At 42.6% G+C, this 22,557-nt stretch overlaps 2 protein-coding genes across 2 annotated transcripts in view; both read left to right on the top strand.

Annotated features, from left to right (window-relative positions):
- Positions 1–4,466: 4,466 nt before the first annotated feature.
- On the top strand, positions 4,467–15,446 carry LOC128746364 (zinc finger protein 665-like). Its single transcript, XM_053843417.1, has 2 exons — positions 4,467–4,898; positions 14,048–15,446. The coding sequence occupies exons 1-2, from the start codon at positions 4,615–4,617 to the stop codon at positions 15,384–15,386; spliced, it is 1,623 nt and encodes a 540-aa protein (XP_053699392.1). The 5' UTR covers positions 4,467–4,614; the 3' UTR covers positions 15,387–15,446.
- A 1,802-nt stretch (positions 15,447–17,248) lies between these two features.
- LOC128743613 (zinc finger protein 239-like) overlaps positions 17,249–22,557 on the top strand; it is a 42,997-nt gene continuing 37,688 nt past the window's right edge. Inside the window, exon 1 of the mRNA XM_053840219.1 lies at positions 17,249–17,678. Within this exon, the coding sequence (XP_053696194.1) occupies positions 17,413–17,678 (266 nt within the window). The 5' untranslated portion in view covers positions 17,249–17,412. The remainder of the gene's footprint in view (positions 17,679–22,557) is intronic.

Raw genomic sequence — 22,557 nt, 5'->3', positions numbered from 1 at the left:
AAGGGTGACGTAGGACTGTGTCATATAATACTCATTAAATAATATGTCAAACTAGATAATCTGTCTTACACAATTATTAATAACTGCTTGATAGAAGCTCAGCCAGGTGTATCTGGGACTGGACAATAAAATCGGTGCATTTCTTGAGTCATGAGGATACAAGCAGTTCACTTCCCTACTATTCCCTAGCAATTTAGCAGTAAATAGAGTAAATAGAGCAGAGATAGTTTGAACATTGTTTCACGATCCACTATGTAATTTAAGTATTCACCAGATTTTCACAACTAATTTAAATTGAAATTTTAGATTCAATTTTAGATTCACGAATAAACAAACATTTGTTGCCATCAATGCACTGAGTTGTAGTGTATTTTTGTAATTTCGCTACGAAATTTATTATGAACTTCTTTCTAAACAGCTCAAATAGCATGCGATAATTTTCTATAAATATGCTTACCTGTCATTTCATGTGACGGAATTATAACGGTATGCGATGGATTGATATCTGCGGGCGATGCCTCTTCGTGCGACAAACTTGCAACTTCACCTGCCGAACTAGAAGCACTCTCACGCTTTCGTTTGCGTGATAATCTAGTACGCTCTGCTCCTGTTAAGGATATCCTTGGTTCAATTACTACACCAGCCACTTGTTCACGAATACGTTTACGGTGGTTACGTAAATATAACGCCTGCAACCATTTAGACATAGCGAATTCTTTAACAAATCACTACTGTATTTCACAAAGGTTGAAATAGCAATGAATGGCCAGCCCACAGATCATTGTAATAAATATGTTATGCGTAGTTTGATATTTGAACCAACTTCCTTCAAATAGTTTCTGGCCGTTGGTTACAAATAATAATCAAAACCATTTTGCACATTTGAGATAAATTCTGATTATGCTTCATTTAATTAGTTTGCGGCCCTTAAAAGGGCCATTGGTTACAAGTAACATCAACCTCTTCAGTGCAGTCAACAATCGGTGTTGCCACCAATAACCGGTCTTGCCGCTAAATGCCGTTGGTTTCGCCACCAATAGCTGTCGATGGTAAATGCTGACCGTCCGTCAGTGCGATTGTGCGATGAATGAGCAGACGGCGAACCAAGAGTACCATTTTATAGTCACTGGCACTGCCGCTGCTGCTTGTAAGCTAGTGAGGTGGTGGGGGAAACCAGATCAATTGCTGCTGCTGCTCGAATGATTATCCGACGCTGAATGAGCAAGCATTTTCCATGGAACGTTGAAACGTTAACCATTTAGAAAAGTGAAGAAAATTCTTTTCATTCTTCAATTACTCTAGTTCTTATAAGAACTGTTTAAGACCACAACGGCCTACTGCTGAATTTGCTGCTGCCCGTCAGTCGATTTGCTTCCATTTGCTGTTGGTTTGCGAAAATAACCGCCAAAATGCTATTGGGTGCCTCGAATTGTCATCGAAAATGACATTAGATGCCGCAAAGGTCCTTGGATTTGCCTCCAATAGCCGCCAAAAATGCTATCGTTACCTCCCGATTGCTATCGTTGTTGGCTCCGATCGCTGGTGTTTGCCGCCAAATGCCGTTGCTTTCGCCACCAATAGCTGTCGATGGTAAATGCTGACCGTCCGTCAGTGCGATTGTGCGATGAATGTGCAGACGGCGAACCAAGAGTACCATTTTATAGTCACTGGCACTGCCGCTGCTGCTTGTAAGCTAGTGTAGGTGGTGGGGGAAACCATATCGGCTGCTGCTGCTTAAATGATTGTCCGACACTGATTGAGCAAGCTATCGAACAATTTCGCATGTCTGCGATGGGGATAATGCAAAATGTAATGTTAAGTGCATCGTGTGGGATTCACGTTGGCCATTGCCCTCTGATTTTGCTTGTCTTTGGGACCGGTGTTGCCGTCAATAGCCATCGATGTTGCCGATTGGATTGGAAAAGGGGTGTGGCTTACAAAGTGGTCTCAAGGTTATCATTTGGATCCAAATCCTTTGGTGTATCTAATTGTCGTCCGTGCCTGTGAAGCTAGGCGATAACAAGGGAAATGTATGGAAAAATTTGACCTTGAATCTTTACACACATTTTCACTATTTAGCGTATAAAAAATTATTATTAGTATGTTACTATAAAATTGCTGGACATTTTATCTATCCAACGACATATTAACTGTTATGTTTCGTTCAGTAGTATAGTAGCTATTAGCGTTTGAAATATTTCATTCAAACGTTACACTTCTATTTCTCGTTTTTACAAAGTGCTACCCAGTCCCAGTATAGTAAACAAAGACGTAGTCCTACGTCAAAACCTGCACATTTCACCATAATTTCAAATTTAATTTCATGAATCAGGGATGCCAATTCGCCTGGTTTTCTATCCGCCGAACTATATATATAGTAACTATACTCATAACGTGTCATTTTACATGCAATTAACTATGCGCTTCTGATTTATCGTATGTTGCATACAGTATTTTTGCAAAAGCTGATGTCCCATAGACCAACTAGCACCAAAAAATGTCACTGCAAGACACGCACTTTTCACGTCCGATGTAGAGTTCACGCACGCGCTTGAACAGTCAGCCTGTTCCGAACAGCTTCGGCGATAGAGGGTTAAAATGCCAAAAGGCGTAACGAACGTTACCACTGGAGTTACTACACGAACGACTAGATAACTGACAAGCAATGACAATTTAGACATTCATATACACATACATTGTAAAACCACAAACAGATAGAACTTGCCACGTTTAACAGTTATTAAAACACATTTTCTTATAAAATTACATAAAATATTAATCTAAAGTTGGACAGCAGACAACATGTTAAAAGGACTAGAAATGTAAGTTAAAAATACACTTTAAAATCAATCATATTCCTAATTTGTAAAACTAAAATTGAAATTACAGCTTAAAAGCAAACTTCTAACCTAAAACGGAGTTTCGCTAAAAAAGAAGTCCCTAAAACTTCATTACGTTGGCTGTACCAACACAGCCCGAAAATGAACACAAACATAAGAAGAATAAGAACTGTCAAAGAATAAGAAAAAGAAAACCGTCTTCGCGACTCTCTCTCTCAGGTAAACACGTGACCATTCATTGTACGTCGATGGATGCTGAACTTGCAGATGTCGCTTTCATGTTGATTTTTTTTACTATCAGTTATACTGAACAAACTTAACCGGTTCGGTTTAGCATAATTCGGCAAAAGTCTTATAGATGTCGCCACAAAACTGGTAGGTTTCTTAGCTAACGAACTGACAGAAAACTGCAATGTTTAAAAGTGAATCAATTTTTGGAGGCTGGAAGAGGCCTTTTCTTAACCGAAGCCAAATGTTAAATAACAGGTGTGTCGGCTAACAATTTTCTCGGAAAAAGTTAATTAACTCGGCTCCTCCCCTTTCATTGAAGGCGGCATTGCACATGATGGAGGCCCAGGGTATATGCAACAAATCCGGCAGGGTCCCATTAATGTGTTTTTTCATGTTTCATATAAAAATTTTCAGATAACTTTTTCAAGTATACGGATCGGCTAACAATTTTCTCGGAAAAAGTTAATTAACTCGGCTCCTCCCCTTTCGTTGAAGGCGGCATTGCACATGATGGAGGCCCAGGGTATATGCAACGAATCCGGCAGGGTCCCATTAATGTGTTTTTTCATGTTTCATATAAAAATTTTCAGATAACTTTTTCAAGTATACGGATCGGCTAACAATTTTCTCGGAAAAAGTTAATTAACTCGGCTCCTCCCCTTTCGTTGAAGGCGGCATTGCACATGGTGGAGGCCCAGGGTATTTGCAACGAATCCGGCAGGGTCCCATTAATTTGTTTTTTCATGTTTCATATAAAAATTTTCAGATAACTTTTTCAAGTATACGGATCGGCTAACAATTTTCTCGGAAAAAGTTAATTAACTCGGCTTCCCTCCCCTTTCGTTCCCCTCCTCCCCTTTCGTTGAAGGCGGCACTGCACATGTTGGTTGTCTTAGCCAGGTGTAGCAGTAATAAAATTTAGATTTAAAGCGTTGTATGTCAAAACATTATTATTTTATTGCGCACGAAATGAGGTATGAAAGAAACATGATTCATTGTTTTTACAGTATACGTTATTCTGTTACAGAGTACCTATGCTTGGTTTACCCAGGTTTACCTTTATATACAAACTCCTTCTCTGGTAACAAATAAAACAAATAAATTAAGTAATTTTGGCAGCATCGTATTGTTTAAACTTACGTTCATTTTCTTTTTAAACCGGTTTTTTCTCGTTTAACCTGTTTACTTAGGTATAGCTGCTAACAGATGTCGCTTTCAGCTTGGTTCGTTTCTTGGCTAACGACTTTTTTTTTTGCAATTGTCGGCAACCCTAATATTTTATCTGCTGAAAAGGTTTTCTCGATTTTTTCGCCTAGCTTGATACAAGCAAAGTTTATGTCAAAAGTCAAAAACTTCTTGTGCTTCCCGGTGAAATCAATATCCTTGTAGTGCTGGTGCTTAGGATAAAACACGAAATGTTTAGAAATTGAGAAACACTTTTACGATTGCCGGCAGGCAATTAATATAGTGCGTTAGTCAAATCAAAAAGATTCTCCGCCTTCGTAACTGTAGACTACTGTTTGTTTTTGGGAGTGTGCTGAATATGGAGATGGATATGAAAATTGAAGAATTTGTTTCAATAAAAGAGGAGGATATCACTTCGATAAAAGTGGAAGAAGTTATGATTAACGATACCCTGACGGGTACCGAAAGTGAACCGCTAGTCACGACTATCAATGGCCAAAGTTCCAGTAAGGTTACACTGGACGGTTTGGGCGTCCCAAAACAAGAAACTGCAGAAGACAACACTGGTAAAGGCGATAAAACAGAAACGACTACTTCGGAGCTTGCAGCTGATGTTGCTGGGACTGTAGTTAAAACTTCCAGGTGGGTTTTCATTTGTTTAGATAAAAAAAAGTATTTACTTCCTCCATAAGGGAGAGTCAGATTAAGCAGCGAGACCTTTTTTTTGTACGTCAAAAGGGCACTAAAGGCCACTGTAACAGTTTTAATCATTGCCTTTTGGGGCAGGCTCCGATTGCTGTACGCATTTTACGGACTGGGCAGAATTCGGTACTACAGGGTTAATTAAATCAATGACTTTTTAGGATATGGGCTTTACCCGATATGGGCGGTACCTATAAAGTAAGTAAATTTCCGAAGAAGTTATACCTGGATAAAGCAAGAGCCCTGCATTGACAGAGTAGATGAACTTTTAAGTTCTAAGAATGATAAATACTACGTCGTCGGCTGTGCAAAATTTGCCTGGTACGGTGGCAAAGCAAAGCCTATAGGCAAACCTATAGGTGCTACATTCCATTATCGAAACCTGACCTGTTTTTATATACGACAAACTTCGCAGCCAGCTGTTAGAGTACAGGACAATTGTAGGGCCAGTTGCTACGATCCTATTGACTCTAACGACGACTGGCTTATTAGGCCAGCGTCATACCTCGAAGCCAACTGGGAGGCCGATTCGATGAGTACAAAGTATTGCTGATTATTGAGTATTGCTCAAAACATGCTTATTCAGCTGGCTGCAAACGACTGATGGTGCTCAGAAGTCAGGTCCAGACGACACCGATGAACTGTTCATACCGATCGTTGCGGCGGTAGCACAATGCACAACGTTCTGTACTAGAGTTATTCAATCCCACGTCGGCCTCCAGTGACGAAATCAAGGGTGAGAGGAGATCTCCGAGATCGTGACCGACGTATCTCCCAATGATGCTATGATTTCTCTGCTCGAAAGCATTGCTTGAGTCTAGCTTACTGAAGTGTGGTCGATTCCTTTTCAAAACGGAAAGAGAGCGCTAATAACCGTAGTGAAGGTCGTGTCATCGAAAGCACCCTCAATATCTTGGAAAGCACAAAGTGCCGTCTTGATATTTAAGGAAGGACCCTACTCTGGAAGACCGAAAAATAATAGATTTTCGTAAATTTTTTTCAGATGCTAGAATTATAGTTAAGTGGTGGGGTATTTTGGTTGTTGATTAAAGTATATTTGAAGATATATCTTGTATATTTTGGATACCAGAAGAGTGATTATTATGCCGGTGGCAGGAGGGCGCGTGAATGCCCTCTACAAAATAGTTCCTTGCTGGCGGTACGTGCCGGGAACCAACGGAGTATCGTAAAACGGATTTCAAGGATGATTTTGAAGCTTTAGGTTAATACCTGAACTGTTACGTAGCGGTTTTTGAAAATTCGAAAATGGCGGCAGTTTTTCCAAAAGAAAGGTGTTTTTTCATCTAAAATCTCAAATTAAAACTCATAAAAAATTGAGATATAAAAAAAATCCGTTTAGCATGACATTTTTGAAGGTGTAGGCGTCTCGAAAATACAAAAAAATAAAATTCGATTTTTCCAACTTTCCAGAGTAGGGTCCCCTCTTAAGCAATCCGAGATATGTCCCAAAGTGAAACTCGCGATCAGCTCGTACATGATAGCATCGATGTAGGAAAAGGGGTAGAATACCATTCGAACCTGGAGATTTTATTGGTTCAAAAGAGCCCGGTTGATCGAAACCTCCGTAAACAATCGGCCTACTGGCAGTCAAGTCGTTTGGAACATTATGTAACGGTCCATTCCAAAGCAGCGAGGCCTGATTTCATCAATTTTTTCAATTGTTAAAATGGAAATCATGTAAATAATTCTGAACAACATTGTGTTGTATACAGCTAGCAATTATCCACTAGAATTTTTAACATTTTTCTCGGGTCATCACCAAGTGAAATAGGAAACACGTAGATAACTATCGAGGAATCTCTGCTCTAAACTAGTATTCGAAGTTGTTTAAGCTCGTCGTGTTTGAACCAGTATTTGCATTTTTCAAACAGTACATCTCTGATAACTAACATGGGTTTATCGCCAAGCGCTCCACGACTACCAATCTCTTGACATCCTGCGTGATAAATAGCTCGGTCGGTCGCAAACAGATGTCATATACACTGATCTTTCCGCGGCTTTCAACAAATTAAACCACCAAATCACTATTGCCGAACTGAATAAGCTTGGCATAGGTGGTCCGTTGCTGTAGCAGGCTTTGCAAGCCGTCACCACGAAAAATACTAAAGCACGGAACGGAGAACAAGGAACAATCGGAATAGACCCACGCGACGAAAAAGGACCATGGATTGGAAACTCGGAACGTGGAACTGCCGATCCCTCAACTTCCAGGGGAGCACTCGAGTGCTCTCCGACGTTTTGAAGAGCCGCAAGTTCGATGTCGTAGCGGTGCAGGAGGTATGCTGGAAGAGCTCAACGGTACGTACGTTCACAGATGGACATACCATCTACCAGAGCTGCGGCAACACACACGAGCTGGGTACAGCTTTCATAGTGATGGGCGAGATGCGGAAACGGGTGAATGGGTGGTGGCGAATCAATCTTCGAATGTGCAGGTTGAGAATCAAGGGTGCACAGCCCTCACCTCAGAAGTACCGATGACGACAAGGATCCCAAGGAACAAAACGGCAGCACCTAAGAGACTAGATGTGGAATAAGAGTTGTCTAGTAGCATCCAGTGCTGAATAAACGAATTTACTGAAGTACGTGCTGTGTAAACGTCATATCCCAGATTTTTTCTAGCTTCTAACCAACATCTACAGTTGTTATGTTAGTGTGGAACAAGAGTTGATTGAACATTGTACAATTGTATCAACAGCACCGCTAAAAGCAAGTGTGGAATACTGGTCGCTTAAAGGCATCGAAGAGAATGCATGTCGAATAAGCGCTGTGCAAACGTATCAGCAGCACCGCTAAGAGAGGTGGAATAAGAGCCGCCTGAGGGCAACCAATAACATAAACAACACTTCGAAATTATTATTAGATCCTCTTTATTACACATGTCAGGAAACAAATAAATTACTCAGCTTTTTTCAATTTGAAAACAAAGCACTTCTCGCCCTTAAAAACTATATTCGCACGAAGAAACTTTCCGAAATCCTACCGCATACATTTCGTATAGCAGGAGAACTGGAAACGATACATGTCTCAATTTCGTACGTTTCGTCGATAGCTCCGTCAAAAATATACTTTACAATGCCAAACAAAAGAACCGTGGGGAAGAAACACTTGGTCTTGGGACCAACGATTCCATTGCGGGATCATTGTATACTAGACCTGCGAATCCAAATCGTTCACTATACAAATCGCTGGGTAGTAGATTTACACAGCACCATCAAACACCTACAAAAAGTACTCAGATTTTCGACAATTTACACTCTGTTTATTTATCGCTCTGAAAGTTATCACTAAAACAACTGTGGAATAGGTATGGAATAAGAGTAGAATTAATGTTGCGGAAACGTATCAGCAGCAATGCTAAGAGCGGGTGTGGAATACCGGTTGCTTAAAGGCAACCATGGAAATGCATGTCTAATAAACGTTGTGCAAACGCATCAGCAGCTCGTCAGCAGCATTGCTGACAGCAAGTGTGAAATAAAAGTGGAATAAGTGTGGAATGAGCGTTGCGCAAACGTATCAGCCGCATTGTTGAGAGCAAGTGTGGTGAAAGAGTGGAATGAATGTTGCGCAAACGTTGCTAAGAGGAAGTCTTTAATAAGAGTCTAATAATTGTAGTACAAACACAAACGTATCAGCAGCAGCATCACTAAGAACAGGTGTGAAATAAAAATTGCTTGATGGCAGCCAATAACACCAATAACTTGAATGACACTTTGAACTTTACACTTTATACTTCTTATATATATTATTCCCACTTTATTTTTTTGATAGATTAATAGAAAAAAATTATATCCCAGAAATATTTTCTTCGCAAGTGGATTAATACAACAGTAAACTTATACTACCGACTCAATCGAGTTACTCGCAATGGATTCGCTAAACGAGATGAATCCAGTGGCGATGCCACCACTGCTGGTAGTGCCGCAATCGTATGGCCAGTTCCCGCTGCCGCTGCGCGAAAACCCCACTCCTTCTCCTACCATCCGCTGCTGTGTTTTTGGATGAAAAACCTTGAATCCGACCCGATGACAATTAGATGTGCACAGACAGCGAGCGGGTTACAGCAGCAATAAGCTCCGGACTATCGGTGATGACGGAATGACAAAAGTAATCCTCCTCTGCGGCACTAGCACGAACCACTCCTGCTGCTAACTAATCACAAATGAACAGCCGCAAACATTGTTCGCAGCTAGTACAAATAGTTTATAACTGTTTAATATGTGCTGAATAAAGGTTTCTAGCGTAATTTGTACAGCAGGTGCCTAACATGATTTAAGAAGCTACTCTTCAGCGCTTAAATATCTTTTAGCCGAGGTTTGTTACTCGCTTGACAAACTTAAACTTGTAAATCTACATCGGCTAAAAACTCGGCGCCTGTCATATGTCAGATTATCTCAGATGCGTTCGTCGACGGCTTCCGACCCACAGGATGTAAGTTCGAATCTGGATGAGTGAAAAAGTAAAATGGCGCGCTAGATGAATTTTGAGACAATCAATGATTTCCTACTAAGTCTCTCATATAAATCATAATAATAATATGAATACAAAAATGGACATGAAAATAACGAAACCCACAAAATAATATAAATACTTCCTACATATATTTTTCTTTTTGCTTGTTTAAATGTTGAACTGCTGTGGAATAAACGTAGTTTCAGTGCCATCAGCAGTAGTTTAATAAACATATCTATACGTACTGAATAAACGTTTTACTATGCGTTGCATAACAGTTATACAAACGCATCTTCCACGCCCATAACCAGCACTGTGCTGTTTAAATTCTCCAAAACCCACTGGATAAGCATTGAACAGAGGTGTTTAGACATACTTGAAAAGCAGCTATAAAGCACATGCTGAATAAAAGCTGTCGGTTAAAAGTTTAATAAGCAAAAATTGTTCCTTGGGATGAATTCTACGCGCAGTTGGAGAGTGAATACTACCGCTGCCCAAAACATGATATCAATCTCGTCATAGGGGATTTCAATGCTCAGGTCGGCCAGGAGGAGGAATACAAACCGGTGATTGGAAGGTTCAGTGCACACCAGCGGACCAATTAAATGGGTCTAAGACTCATCGACTTTGCCGCCTGCAAGAATATAGCCGTACGTAGTACCTTTTTCCAGCACAGAATCCATCACCAGTACACCTGGAGGTCACCAAATCAGACAGAATCACAGATCGACCACGTTTTGATCGACAGTCGGCACTTTTCAGACATTATCGACGTCAGATCCTATCGAAGCGCTAACGTAACTCGGACCACTACCTAGTGATGGTTAAGATGCGCTCAAGACTCTCTGTTGTGAACAACATTCGGTACCGACGCCAGCCTCGGTTAGATCTCGCGCGGCTGAAGCAGCCAGACGTCGCCGCAAACTACGCGCATTCACTCGAAGTTGCGCTGCCGGAAGAGGACGAGCTGGACGAAGCCCCTCTCGAGGACTGTTGGAACACTATCAAAACAGCCATCAGCAGTGTAGTGGAGAGCTCCATCGGCAATGTGGCCCGGAATCAGCGGAACGATTGGTTTGACGATGAATGTAGGATGAGGAGAACGCTGCGGGGACGGCTAAGATGCGCAGTGCCACACGCCAAAACGTGGAAAGACGCAAACAGAAGAAGATGCAGCGAAACGAAATCTTTCGGAAGAAAAAGCACTACCTGAAAGAGCAGGAATATGCAGAGTTGGAGCGACTGCATCGTTCTCAGGAAACGCGAAAGTTCCAACAGAAACTGAACGGATCCCGCAAAGGCTTTGTGCCGCGAGCCGGGATGCCAGGATAAGACTGGCAGTATTCTAACGGACGATCGTGAGGTGACCGATAGGTGGAAGCAGCACTTCGACGAACACCTGAATGGCGCACAGGCGGAAAACCATGGCGGCGGGGAAAGCGATTTCGACGGTGCAACAAACGGGGAAGAGGTGCCAGCTCCAACGATAGGCGAAGTTAAGGAGGCCTTCATGCAGCTAAAGAACAACAAGTCAGCTGGAAAAGATGGCATCGGAGCGGAGCTTATTAAAATGGGACCAGAAAAGCTGGCCGTTTGTCTACACCGACTAATCATTCGAATTTGGGACAGCTACCGGAGGAGTCGAAAGATGGGGTTATCTGCGCGATCTATAAAAAGGGCGACAAGTTGGACTGTGAGAACTATCGAGCGATCACAGTTCTCAATGCCTCCTATAAAGTGCTGTCCCAAATCATTTTCCGCCGACTATCACCAATTGCGAATAGATTTGTGAGAACTCATCAAGTCGGCTTCGTCGAAGATCGGTCTACAACGGATCAAATATTTACACTGGCAAATCCTCCAAAGGGCCGTGAATACAGAGTTCCCACGCATCATTTGTTCGGTTGACTTCAAAGCCGCATACGATACCATCGACCGGATAGAGCTATGGAAAATCATGGACGAGAACAGCTTCCTGAACTGATTAAATCTACGATGGATGATACACAGTGCTGTGTTCGGATTTCGGGTGGATTGTCAAGTTCATTCGAATCACACAGAGGGCTTCGTCCAGGTGATGATCTTTCATGCCTGCTGTTCAACATAGCGCTACAAGGTGTTATGAACCGAGCGGATATCAACACGCAGGACACGATATTCAAAAAATCTTGTGAATTCGTCTGCTTTGCCGATGACATGGATATTATCCATGAACTCGCACAGCTCTATGGCGAACCCAGTATCCAGAAGGTGGCTAAAGCTGGACGGATACGATGGGCAGGACATGTTGCAAGAATGCCGGACAACTACCCTGCAAAGATGGTGTTCGCCTCAAATCCGGTAGGAACAAGACGACCAGGAGCGCAGCGAGCAAGATGGTTAGACCAGATGGAGCGAGATCTGGCGGAGACTACTCGGTGTCCGAGGAATTGGAGAGCTGTAGCCCTCAACCGAGTTACATAGAGAAAGTTTGTTTAACAGGCTTTGTCTTATAGGACAGCAAGCCACTTAAGTAAGTAGGCAATCCGGTGCTACGTTGGTTCCGTTTATACCTACCTAATCGCCACTTAAAGCTGAGCATTGAGGGCAGTCTCTCAGGATCGAACGAACGAACTGCTTATTCTGGAATCCCTGCTTGTTTGCAGACGACCTCAAGTTGTACTCAAAAGTTGAAAATCTATCTCATTACGCGTCGCGAAAACGGCGTCAAGGATCTGGGTATACTGCTCGACTCTATAGAGTCTTACTTACTTACTTGCTTTTAAACAGCACACCGCGTTCATTGTGGACCAGACTTGCAGGAACCTTGGGTTCATTATGCGCATTGGCAACAACTTCAATGATGTTGAAAGCTCTTTATTGTGTATTAGTCCGCTCCAATCTAGAATATTGCGCTCCACTTTGGAGTCCCTACTATCAAAATGGAGTTAGCCAAATCGAGTCAGCGGAGACTTCCGCGGAATAACCCTTTCCAACTGCTAAGTTAGGAACAACGCTGTGTAGGCTCATCGGCCTAGAACCCCGCCGTCAGCCGTAATGTGCTGAAAAATCACTCAATAGCACGTAATTTTTACGTTAGGTTATGGTTTGGGCCACAAGTCCTGTTGATGTACAAATAAACAAAGAACAACAAAAGAGATGTCCAATGCGGCTATCGTTTAAACGGAAGTCGTAACTAGAGAAGCAAAAATCAAAAACTATAAAGTGTCATCAAGTTCGAAACAAATGTTTTGAGCAGGCACTTTTTAGTTAATTTATAAATATTCCAAACCTCATAAGACTGCACTGAAAAGTGGATGTATTTATCCCTTAATTGATCGGTCGCTTCTCTTCTGTTCCAGTGATGCGGAAGCCCTGGAAAGGAATCGCACAGATGGCGGAAGACGACGGGAACTTATCTGTGATATTTGCGGCAAAAAGTACAGCAACAGAAATTCTCTCTGGTATCACAGAAAGATTCATAACGGTGAGCTGACTTTCAAATGTGACGTATGCGGCAAATCTTTCTTGGAGGCTTGTAGATTGTCCTACCACAAAACGATACATATTCAGGAGAATAATTTTCAATGTGAAATATGTAAAAAATATTTTTCTTTGAAAGTTCAGTTGAACATTCACCTTAAGCTGCACACCACGGATCGCCCCCATAAATGCATCATCTGCGAAAAATCGTTCCGGATTAGCTCTTTGCTAACGAAACATATGCGCAGGCACAGCGACGAGCGGCTGTTTGAATGCGACATTTGCGGCTTGTCATACAAGTCACCTACAGCGCTCAAACATCACCGAAGAACTCATACCGGCGAGCAACCGTTTGAATGTGACTTATGCAGCAAAACTTTCAGCTGCTCGAAGTCATTTCGGTTTCACACAGCTATAACGCATACGAACGAAAAGAATTTCCACTGTGAAATATGCGGTAAGGACTTCCACGTGAAGCAACATCTGCTGGAACACCTGAAAGGGCACAGCACAGAGCGCCCTCACAAATGTGCGATATGTGGCAAAACCTTCATCTATAAATATTTGCTTGTGAAGCATCGTACGCGCAGTCATGGCAATTTGGCATCCGTTTGAGTGCGTAGCAGACGTTTTGCTGTTTGTCTTATGGAGTTCAGGGAAACCTATCACGACTCTAACGGGTCCAAATCTCAAGTGTGGCATGTGCCGGGGAAGTCCCAGAACTTAGAAGAACCAAGAAAATGTTATTGAATGACAAAAATAAAACTCAAGCAATTATATAATTCTTACTGTTATTTTGCTTTTTTCCGAAATATTGGACCAAATTGCTAATTTGCTACATTTGCCCTCTTCCATAGACTTGCCAAGTCCGAAGTTGACAAATCTTGCAGGCTGTTATGTGCCACAACGCAAGCAAATTGAGAGAAATCATAATTTTTCCGGTGCCCAGTTGACAGCGCCTACTATGTTTTTGTTCTCATCCTTTTACGAATATAATTTCAGACTTATTAAACATTTTTCGGTTTTGTTTGCCTTAAGTTAGCTTTAGTAGGTCAATTTTGTAGCTTTCATTTCAAGGCTGAGAAAATTTCGTACTAAAGATTGGCCTTATACCCCCTACTTCATAAAATTAATAATGCCCTTCTGTGTTCCAGCCATGTCGACGGATTGGAAACAAGTCACACGAAAGACAACCAGCCTGAAACCCAGCCGAAGCACATTTGCGATATCTGCGGCAAAGAATACAAAACAAGAATCGTTCTCCGAATGCACAAGAGGTCACATGCCGTTGAACAAACGTACACGTGCGACATTTGCAGTGAAGATTTCTCCACTAAACTCAAACTAAAATACCATTCGGCGATACATATCGAAGAGAAAAACTTCCACTGTGATACATGCGGCAAAAGTTTTGCGCTGAAAATACAACTGCGGGTCCATCTGCGGCAACACATCAAGCAGCGCCCGCATGAGTGTGTGATTTGCGGAAAAGCCTTCCGAATTCGGTGTCATCTCACGAGGCACATGCGCAATCACACCGCTGAGCGGTCGTTCAAATGCGACATCTGCGGAGGGGCGTACAAAACGGCCAGTAATCTGACCGAGCACACGAAAATCCACACGTCCAGCGTGGATGAGCAGCTAAAGTGCGCCACCTGTGGGAAGGGCTTTATATTTCGCTACGCCCTCGTGGAGCATATGCGAACGCACACCAATGAGCGACGGTTTAAATGCGACATCTGCGGCATGGGATTCAAGACGATTAGAGGAATGAAGAATCACCGGAACAACCACACAGCCGTCACGCTTGTGCTCATCAAGTGTGACATCTGTGGAAAAGGATACAAGACGAGATCGTCTCTTGCGAGGCACAAGAGAACTCACAGCAGGGGTCAGCTTTTCAAGTGTGACGTCTGTAGTAAAACTTTTACCGTAATCGACACTCTAAACAGTCACAAAATAATACGTCATTCAAAGTTGGAAAAAAATTTCAAATGTGAAATTTGCGGTAAAGAGTACGTTTTGGATGAGCAACTGAAGAGACACATGCACACCCACAACGCGGATCGGTCCCACAAGTGCGCGATTTGCGGCAAAGGATTCCGAATCAGTTCTCAACTGGCAAAGCACGTGGAACGTCACGGCGATGAACGGCTCTACAAATGCGACATCTGCGAGTCGGCGTTCAAATCATTCTGCGATCTAAGCAACCATAAAACCAACCTTCACACCCTGCACGGGAAAAAACCTTACGAATGCGACGTCTGTGGATGCGCGTACAAAACACGTGGCGGTTTAATGTTTCACCGGAAGCTGCATTCGTCGGTTGATCGGAAAGCTTTCGAGTGTTCGTTGTGCCATAGGCGGTACGGTCAAAAGAGCAGTTTGACTTCGCATGTAAGAAAGGCACATCCCGCGGAGCGGGTGTGCGACAATGGTGTGGCAGGTACCGATCGATTAATCGAAAACGACGGTTTAATCCTTACAAAGTAACCACATCATGCTAGGAACTTACCAATTTAATAATAATTTGTGTTTAAATTACACAATACACAATAGGGTGAAAAAAGGAATTTAATAAAATATTTCTACGACTGACCTTCAATGTTTAAAATTTTATATATATTAGAGAAGTTCCATAAATCAAACATAGACATGAACCAAATCAAAGCAATGAAAACCATTACCTAGTACCAAAGAGGACTATATTATGGGAGAGAGTTAGAACCAAGTATTAAGATGATTTGTATGCTTTTAAGTTTTGTTACGACGGAAATCCTTTCGCAGTTTTAGAGTTATTGCAACTTGAATGAGAGCTTTCAGTGATGCTACAAATTTACAATTTCTGTAAGCGGGATGTGCATTCACGAGTGTGTAGGTAGCAGAATGCAAGCACAGAGCACCGGCGGTTGTTTGTCTTAGAAAATTCAAATAAAAATTATCGTTACGCTTATTTTACCGGAACGCTTGCAGGTTGCAGCATCTATTATATTCGACATTTCCAAATAATAATTTATAACAGGAGTATCCCTCGAACAAGCAAGTGTTTTTTCTATGGCATTTCCCTTCCACCAGCCAAGAATGTAGTCGGTCTTTGGCTACTCGTCGCCGATTCGTTGCGCGTCTCGACACACGTATGTCGGCTTCAAGCTGGTCAAGCCATCTAGCACGTTAGGCCCCTCTATTCTTGGTGCGGGTCATAGGGTTCTTGAAGAGAACGAATTTCAATGCACAGTCGACCGGCATCCTTGCGACTTGGCCGGCCTGGAATCTCCAAGTAGTGCTTGCCGCTCGTGGTTCATATGCCTACGCTACTCTCCGCTTTCTCTTTGTACTCCTCCAAAAATAGTCCGCAACAAGTTTCGTTCAAATACAACAGGTGCATTGTGTATGTATGTCATCCGTAAGCAAAGTTACAGTCTCAAGTCCGTAGAGGACTAGCGCTCTGATTAGCGATTTGTACATCGTCAGCTTTGTGCGGCGGCGTATGCTCCTTGATTGAAGCGTCTTGCGGAGGAAAAAGTAGGCTCGATTTCCAGCTTGAATGCGTCGTTGGATCTTCTTACTCGTATTATTGTCGGCGGTGACCAGAGATCCCAAATATACGAACTCATCAACCACTTCCAGTTCATCGCCGTCAATAGTCACTGTCCGTGGGAAGCAAACGTTACTTTCTTGGGAGCCTCTTCCTACCATATATTTGGTTTTCGACGCATTAATTTGTAACCCTATCCTCATAGCCTCCGTTTTTAGTCTGGCGTAGATTGCCTCCGCCGTCCCTTGGTTTCTAGTAAAGATGTCGAGGTCATTTGCAAAGGCTAGGAGTTGGCTACTCTTCCTGAAGATCGTTCCTCTCGTTTCGATGCCCGCTCGCCGGATCACACCATATTGAATAACATACAGGACAGTCCATCCCCTTGCCGTAACCCTCTGCGCGATTCGAAAGGACTTAAGGGTGTCCCCGAAACGCGCACGTAACACATCACTCAATCCAGAGTAGCTTTGATCAGCTGCGTCAGTTTGTCCGGAAAACCGTTCTCGTGCATTATCTGGCATAGCTGTTCGGGCTCAACTCTATCGTATGGTGCCCTAGAATCTACAAAAATATGATGTGTGGGCACGCTGTACTCCCGACATTTCTCGAGGATTTGACGGAGAGTAAAAATTTGATCCAAAGTAGGTTGTAGCACGGGCCCCCATAAAGTTGTGGCGCTTTCCGGTGCCCCATGTGGCGAACTTTCGGTTTACGAAGTTTTCGAGTAGAAGCGGTAGTAGCAAATATTCAGAAAAATCTGGCAACTCTGCTTCTGGAGGAGGATGTCGGATCTCAGATGTCAAAAATACTCAAAATTCGACTTCGCACAGTAACAAAATGCTTTTATGTGAATAAAAAAGCAAATTGCAGTCGTGGTTCTAGTGATTTAATGGAAAATTGAGCAGAAATCAAGAGTGTGTTTCGTCTTCTTTACCGTGAAAGTGTGTCCAGTATTACAACAGTGGCACAAAACTGCTAAATCAAATGACAGAGTGTACTACCGTAAAGATGGAGCCGTCGCCCGAGATAAAAACGGAAAGGGATACCGGGAGTGAACCGCTGCTAATGTCTGAAGGTGAAGAACAACCCGTGGCAAGGGCACCAGCGGCGCTGACTGCCCCTACAGACGGTCCAAGCGGTGTGAAAGAAGAACCCGGAATAGACATCGTAGATGATGCAGCCGGTACTGCAGCAGCAAAAGACATACCTGCGGTAGCAGCTGATGGCACTACGGCAGCTTCCAGTTCCAGGTAAATTTTCACTTTTTTATTATAGTTGGCCTAGTGACAAATTTGTGAAATTCTTTGTTGAATAAATGATATTAGATTCCATACCAAATCAATCACTATTGGAAATCATTCGACGGGAATGACAGCTAGAATAGGATGATGGTAAAAAATTAAATACTCGACTAAATACACTAGATAATTCACAAAATGGGAAAACAAAGTTCGTCTCAATAAATCCGGTTGAAATTTGTAGAAGCATTAACATGCTAATTGAAATTTGCTGTCTGCAACAGCAGGATTGTTTTTAACCGACCTCAAGCTGATGAACTGAGACAAAAATAATCTACAAGTGAGCGATATTGCTCCACAGTCAGTCTTCTGGAAGGAAATTTGCCGTTAGTGTTTCGAATGAAGGTCGAAGACACTGATTGAACAACGAAGCGGCAAAGTTTCTAGTGACAATTCGATTGCATAAAACGACGTATGAAAGACTTCAATGTTTGTTAGTGTTGTGCCTTTTCTTCTGTTGCAGCGCGGCGGACAGTTTGAAGCCAAACCACGCTGGCGATGCCCAAGGCAACAGTCCAGCACCAAGGCACAAATGCGACATCTGCGGCAAACAATTCCGATACATGGGATCACTCCGGAATCATCTCGATGCGGGCGCTCATGTATTCAAGTGCGAGGTTTGCAGCAAAGAATGCTGCACCGTTGATGCGTTGGAACGGCACATAAAGTCCCACGATGGCGACATTTGTCTAGCGCCACGCATTGCTGGGTACAACGGTCAACAGCAGAAGCACGCTTGCAGTGTTTGCAACAAAGGATTTATGACCAAAAAGTATCTTGCAAAGCATATGGCAACGCATACCGGCGAAGGACGGCTCAAATGTGATGTATGTGACAAACTTTTCCTTCGAGCAAGCACTTTGGACAGTCACATGTCGATACATAGAGGAGAAAGGAATTTCAAATGTGAAATCTGTGATAAAAGTTTCATACGAAAAGATAAATTACAAAAACACCGGAAAACGCACAGTTCAGAGCGTCCGCACAAGTGCTCGATATGCGACAGAGCGTTCCTATTTCCCGATGGCCTCTTGAAGCATATGTTTTGTCACACCGATGAGCGACTTTTCAAGTGTGACATCTGCGGCTTATCCTATAAGACATCGGGGGAACGAAACACGCACAAAAAGTCACACACCTATCTCGAGTCGCAACCGTTTAAATGTGACATCTGTGGAGCACGGTATGCTTACAGTTCCGGCCTTTGGATTCACAAAAAGATACACGCCAGTGAAAGCACTTTTCGGTGTCTCTGCGGAATGGATTTCCCGACGCGAAATTGCTTGAAGAAACACAAGGCGACCGAGTGCAAAGATCGACCATTCAAGTGTCCGATCTGCGGGAAAGCTTTCCTATCGGACAAAAGCCTTCAGAGTCATCGCAAGATACATGAGGTGAATTCATTCCCATGCTCGATCTGCAGTAAAATTTTCATTAAACGGCCCACCCTGATGAAACATATGAAACACCAGCACGTCGATGAGTGATCTAACACCTGAGGGGATCGGACGTAAATTGGAACACCGATGTAACGGTTTTCGGGATGCATATGTGTCGTTTCAGAACAATAAGAAAACAATTTACAGTTATAACTTTACGCAGAGAAGGTCAAATCTCAAAACATTTATCTTCCAGTAAGTGGAAAAGCAATACCCCCGAAATAAAATTGAATTTTTTTTAAATGTCAAGCTTTCTGAACTCCGCGGTCTCATCAAATACTAATTAACTATTTGCGGCGTTATCTCTAGGAAAGATAATTTGTTCGTCTTATTTTATTTATTGGTATAGATTTGTTACTTAATGTACATTTATATAGGCTATTTGAATGAACGAATGAATGTATCGATGGAACCTGTAGTAACATACTGTGTTAATGCAGTAGGCTATGATACATAGGTTTGACGCAGGTTTGACGGTTGCAGTTATTTGTGAAGTGCTTCTTAATATGATATTTTAAAATATTTCTTGTAATTATTATGTATTGTAAAATGTTAACCACTTACGGATCAGGAGAACTGAAAATGCTGTTGCGTTGAAAGGTTGCAGAAAAAACATTCAAGTTTTATTTTGAAACACTACAATTGGTGTTGTCATTCATCCTATATAAGCCTTAAAGCACCAGCCTACCCAGCTTTTGGTAAAAAGGTTATGTAAAATCGGTCGATCGATCTAAAACGAGAAAACGCTAGCTAAATAATTACACTTCAAATTTCAATAGTTAAATACGTTCTAGGAAAAGTAGTTGTTCCATAGTAACAATTTTCCGACAAAATGTGGAAAACGCGCCGTTCTTAAAGGGATAAATGGGACCTTATTCTTGTGCTTAGTGTCCCCCAGTAGGATCTAGATGGTTATAACTACCATAACTCGTAGCTGCAGAATACTAACTGGGACGGCAATTGCCGGCATAATGAATGACTAAATAATGCGAATACAGACCCCATAGTGGTCCTTATCCTCTTATAGTGGTCCTTAGCCTCTTAGCCTACCTCCTCGTGGTATCCAACCGAATTACGAGCAACCTTAGCGGAGATCGGGCAATCAACCCCGGTGGAGGCACCACTGTCTTCTTCCAAGGAGTTAGGTGCTTCAAACCTCGATATCAATATCCATGGGCCAATGGCCGACTGTTTTTCAAGCAGAAATGCAGGCAATTATTGAATGTACTACAGTTTGTCTGCGACGAAATTATAGACATGCAAATATATGCATATTTTCTGACAGCCAGGCGTGCTCATCTAAACTGGTTTGGGAATGCATTCAATTGTTAGAGCAGGTGGCTAGAAAAAGCACAGTAAATCTTTTTGGAGTTGGATCGATTAAATCTTTCATTGGACCAGAACCATTCTATGGGGCCTCAGAATGTACCATTAGAATAGAAATAACAAACTGGGAAAAATCAATGATAAATAATATGTGGAAAAATAATTTTACAGCTCGACAATCGAAGGAATTTATATCTCCTGAAAAAACAATAACCCAGAAACTTTTTAGCCTGTCCAAAAAAGACTTGTGAGCCGTCTCCACATTACTCGGTCTTGGGCTGCCACTCTCTAGTCGCCCCTAACTGTACAAGTAAATATCACCTAAAACAGCTGGGAAAATTAGAAGATGACTCTTGTCGCTTCTGTAACCTAGAAAGAAAGTGAAAATGCGGAACATCTGCTATGCAACTGCGTGGCAAAAACTTTCTTTGACATGGCTTCAATACAACCCTCAGATGTATGGATGAATTCTCCCAATAAGGCAATAAACTTTATTCGTTGGGCCAATGCCGTCGATCAGCAAGTGGAAATCACTCATACTAATAGTGATACGACACCCTGATGTAGCTTACAATAAACAGGGGCCTGCCACACTAGATCAAATAACAAGGAAAAAAACCTCGAAGAAGATTGAGGCAGAATACGTCTGGCCATCGGAGAGGCACTAAGTGAAGAGTCCCAGAGAATACAAAATGAGGGGATGATTTGACGGGCGGACATCAATACGTTCGGCACGATTTTCACCAAGAGCAGCCAACTCCTCGGCTTTGCAGATGATTTTGAATTCATAGCCAGGAACTTTGCGACGGCGGGGGCAATCTATTCCAGACTGAGAGCGGATGATCTATAGAAAGATTGGGCTAAAAATAAATGCGTCGAAGACCAAATACATGAAAGGAAGAGGTTCAAAGGAAACAAACGCGCACGGACGGAAACCGTTGGCGGCGATGAACTGAAAGTGGCAGATGAATTTGTGTACCTGGGAAAGGATCGCTGGTGACCGCGGACAACAACATTAGTTAGAAGATCCAGCGGAGCATTCAAGCGGAAAATCGGGAGGAATTACTGGAAGGGGTAATTCCCTCTAGTTGTTTTGTTACGTCATCTATTCTCAATAACAAGTCAAGTCGTAGTACCCACGCTGCTACGCAGGCAGCCGATTTTCACACTGCGACAAACCTTTCGGATATATGTACCGGAAGTACAATGTGCTGGGCTACCGGCAGAGCTTTTATAAATATGGCCGAGCAACGCTGGCAACGGCTCTACACTGGGTAATTTCTAAAAACTACAAAAAGAGTGATCGGCTGGATTCTAGCAACTATCGCGGCAGGTACAAGGTATCCTGATCCCAAATCCTGTCACGCCGGCTGTCACCGTTAGCACGAGGTTTCGTAGACAATTATAAGGCTGGCTTCATGGGGTCTCGCACCACTACGGATCAACTTTTTACCATCCAACAGATCTTGCAGAAATGTCGAGTGTAGAACTTTCCCACGCATTTATTGGTTTCAAAGCAGCATACGATACAGTCGATCGAGACCAGCTATGTCAGAAAAGGTGGTGGCTTATCGATTAAGAAGCATATGCCACCGCACGAAGCCGATAATGTACAAAACCCTTATCAGACCGGTAGTTCTTTATGGACTTGAAGCTATGACGCTATTTGTTCACGCTCGAGTGTGAATTACCAACAGCAATAATCGCAGCAAGACATTGAACCACCGCTGCTAAATGAGCCACACCTTTTTTTCACCGTCTTCCATTCTACGTGTTTCGTGCGAGATGAGCAGCAGCGAAGAAGAAGAAGATTCCATGCTTTATAAGCAGTGCGTGCATTGCGCGATCATTCAGTTTTCCAGTGTTTTTCCACGTGTTAGCTTAAGCTTGAAAAGCAATGAAATAGAGTGGTTTTTAGTTTGAAACTAGTGCTTCCTTCACATCCTCTGAAGACGTCCTGGGAAGTAGCTGATGTGTATACAGTCCACTCTACTGGCAGGCTCGCGAACCAAATCGTCCTTTTTAGGACAAGAAGGTTTTCTCTCAGTGTTATCCGCCAGTGCCCA

This window comes from Sabethes cyaneus, chromosome 1 (assembly GCF_943734655.1).
Source record: "Sabethes cyaneus chromosome 1, idSabCyanKW18_F2, whole genome shotgun sequence".
Taxonomy (NCBI): Eukaryota; Metazoa; Arthropoda; class Insecta; order Diptera; family Culicidae; genus Sabethes; species Sabethes cyaneus.
This window is presented reverse-complemented; position numbering and strand designations above follow the sequence as displayed.

Coding starts and splice junctions, on each gene's coding strand:
- LOC128746364 (XM_053843417.1), top strand. CDS start 4,615: ATGGAGATGGATATGAAAATTGAAGAATTTGTTTCAATAAAAGAGGAG. Junction 4,899..14,047: donor ACTGTAGTTAAAACTTCCAG/GTGGGTTTTCAT, acceptor TCTGTGTTCCAG/CCATGTCGACGGATTGGAAA.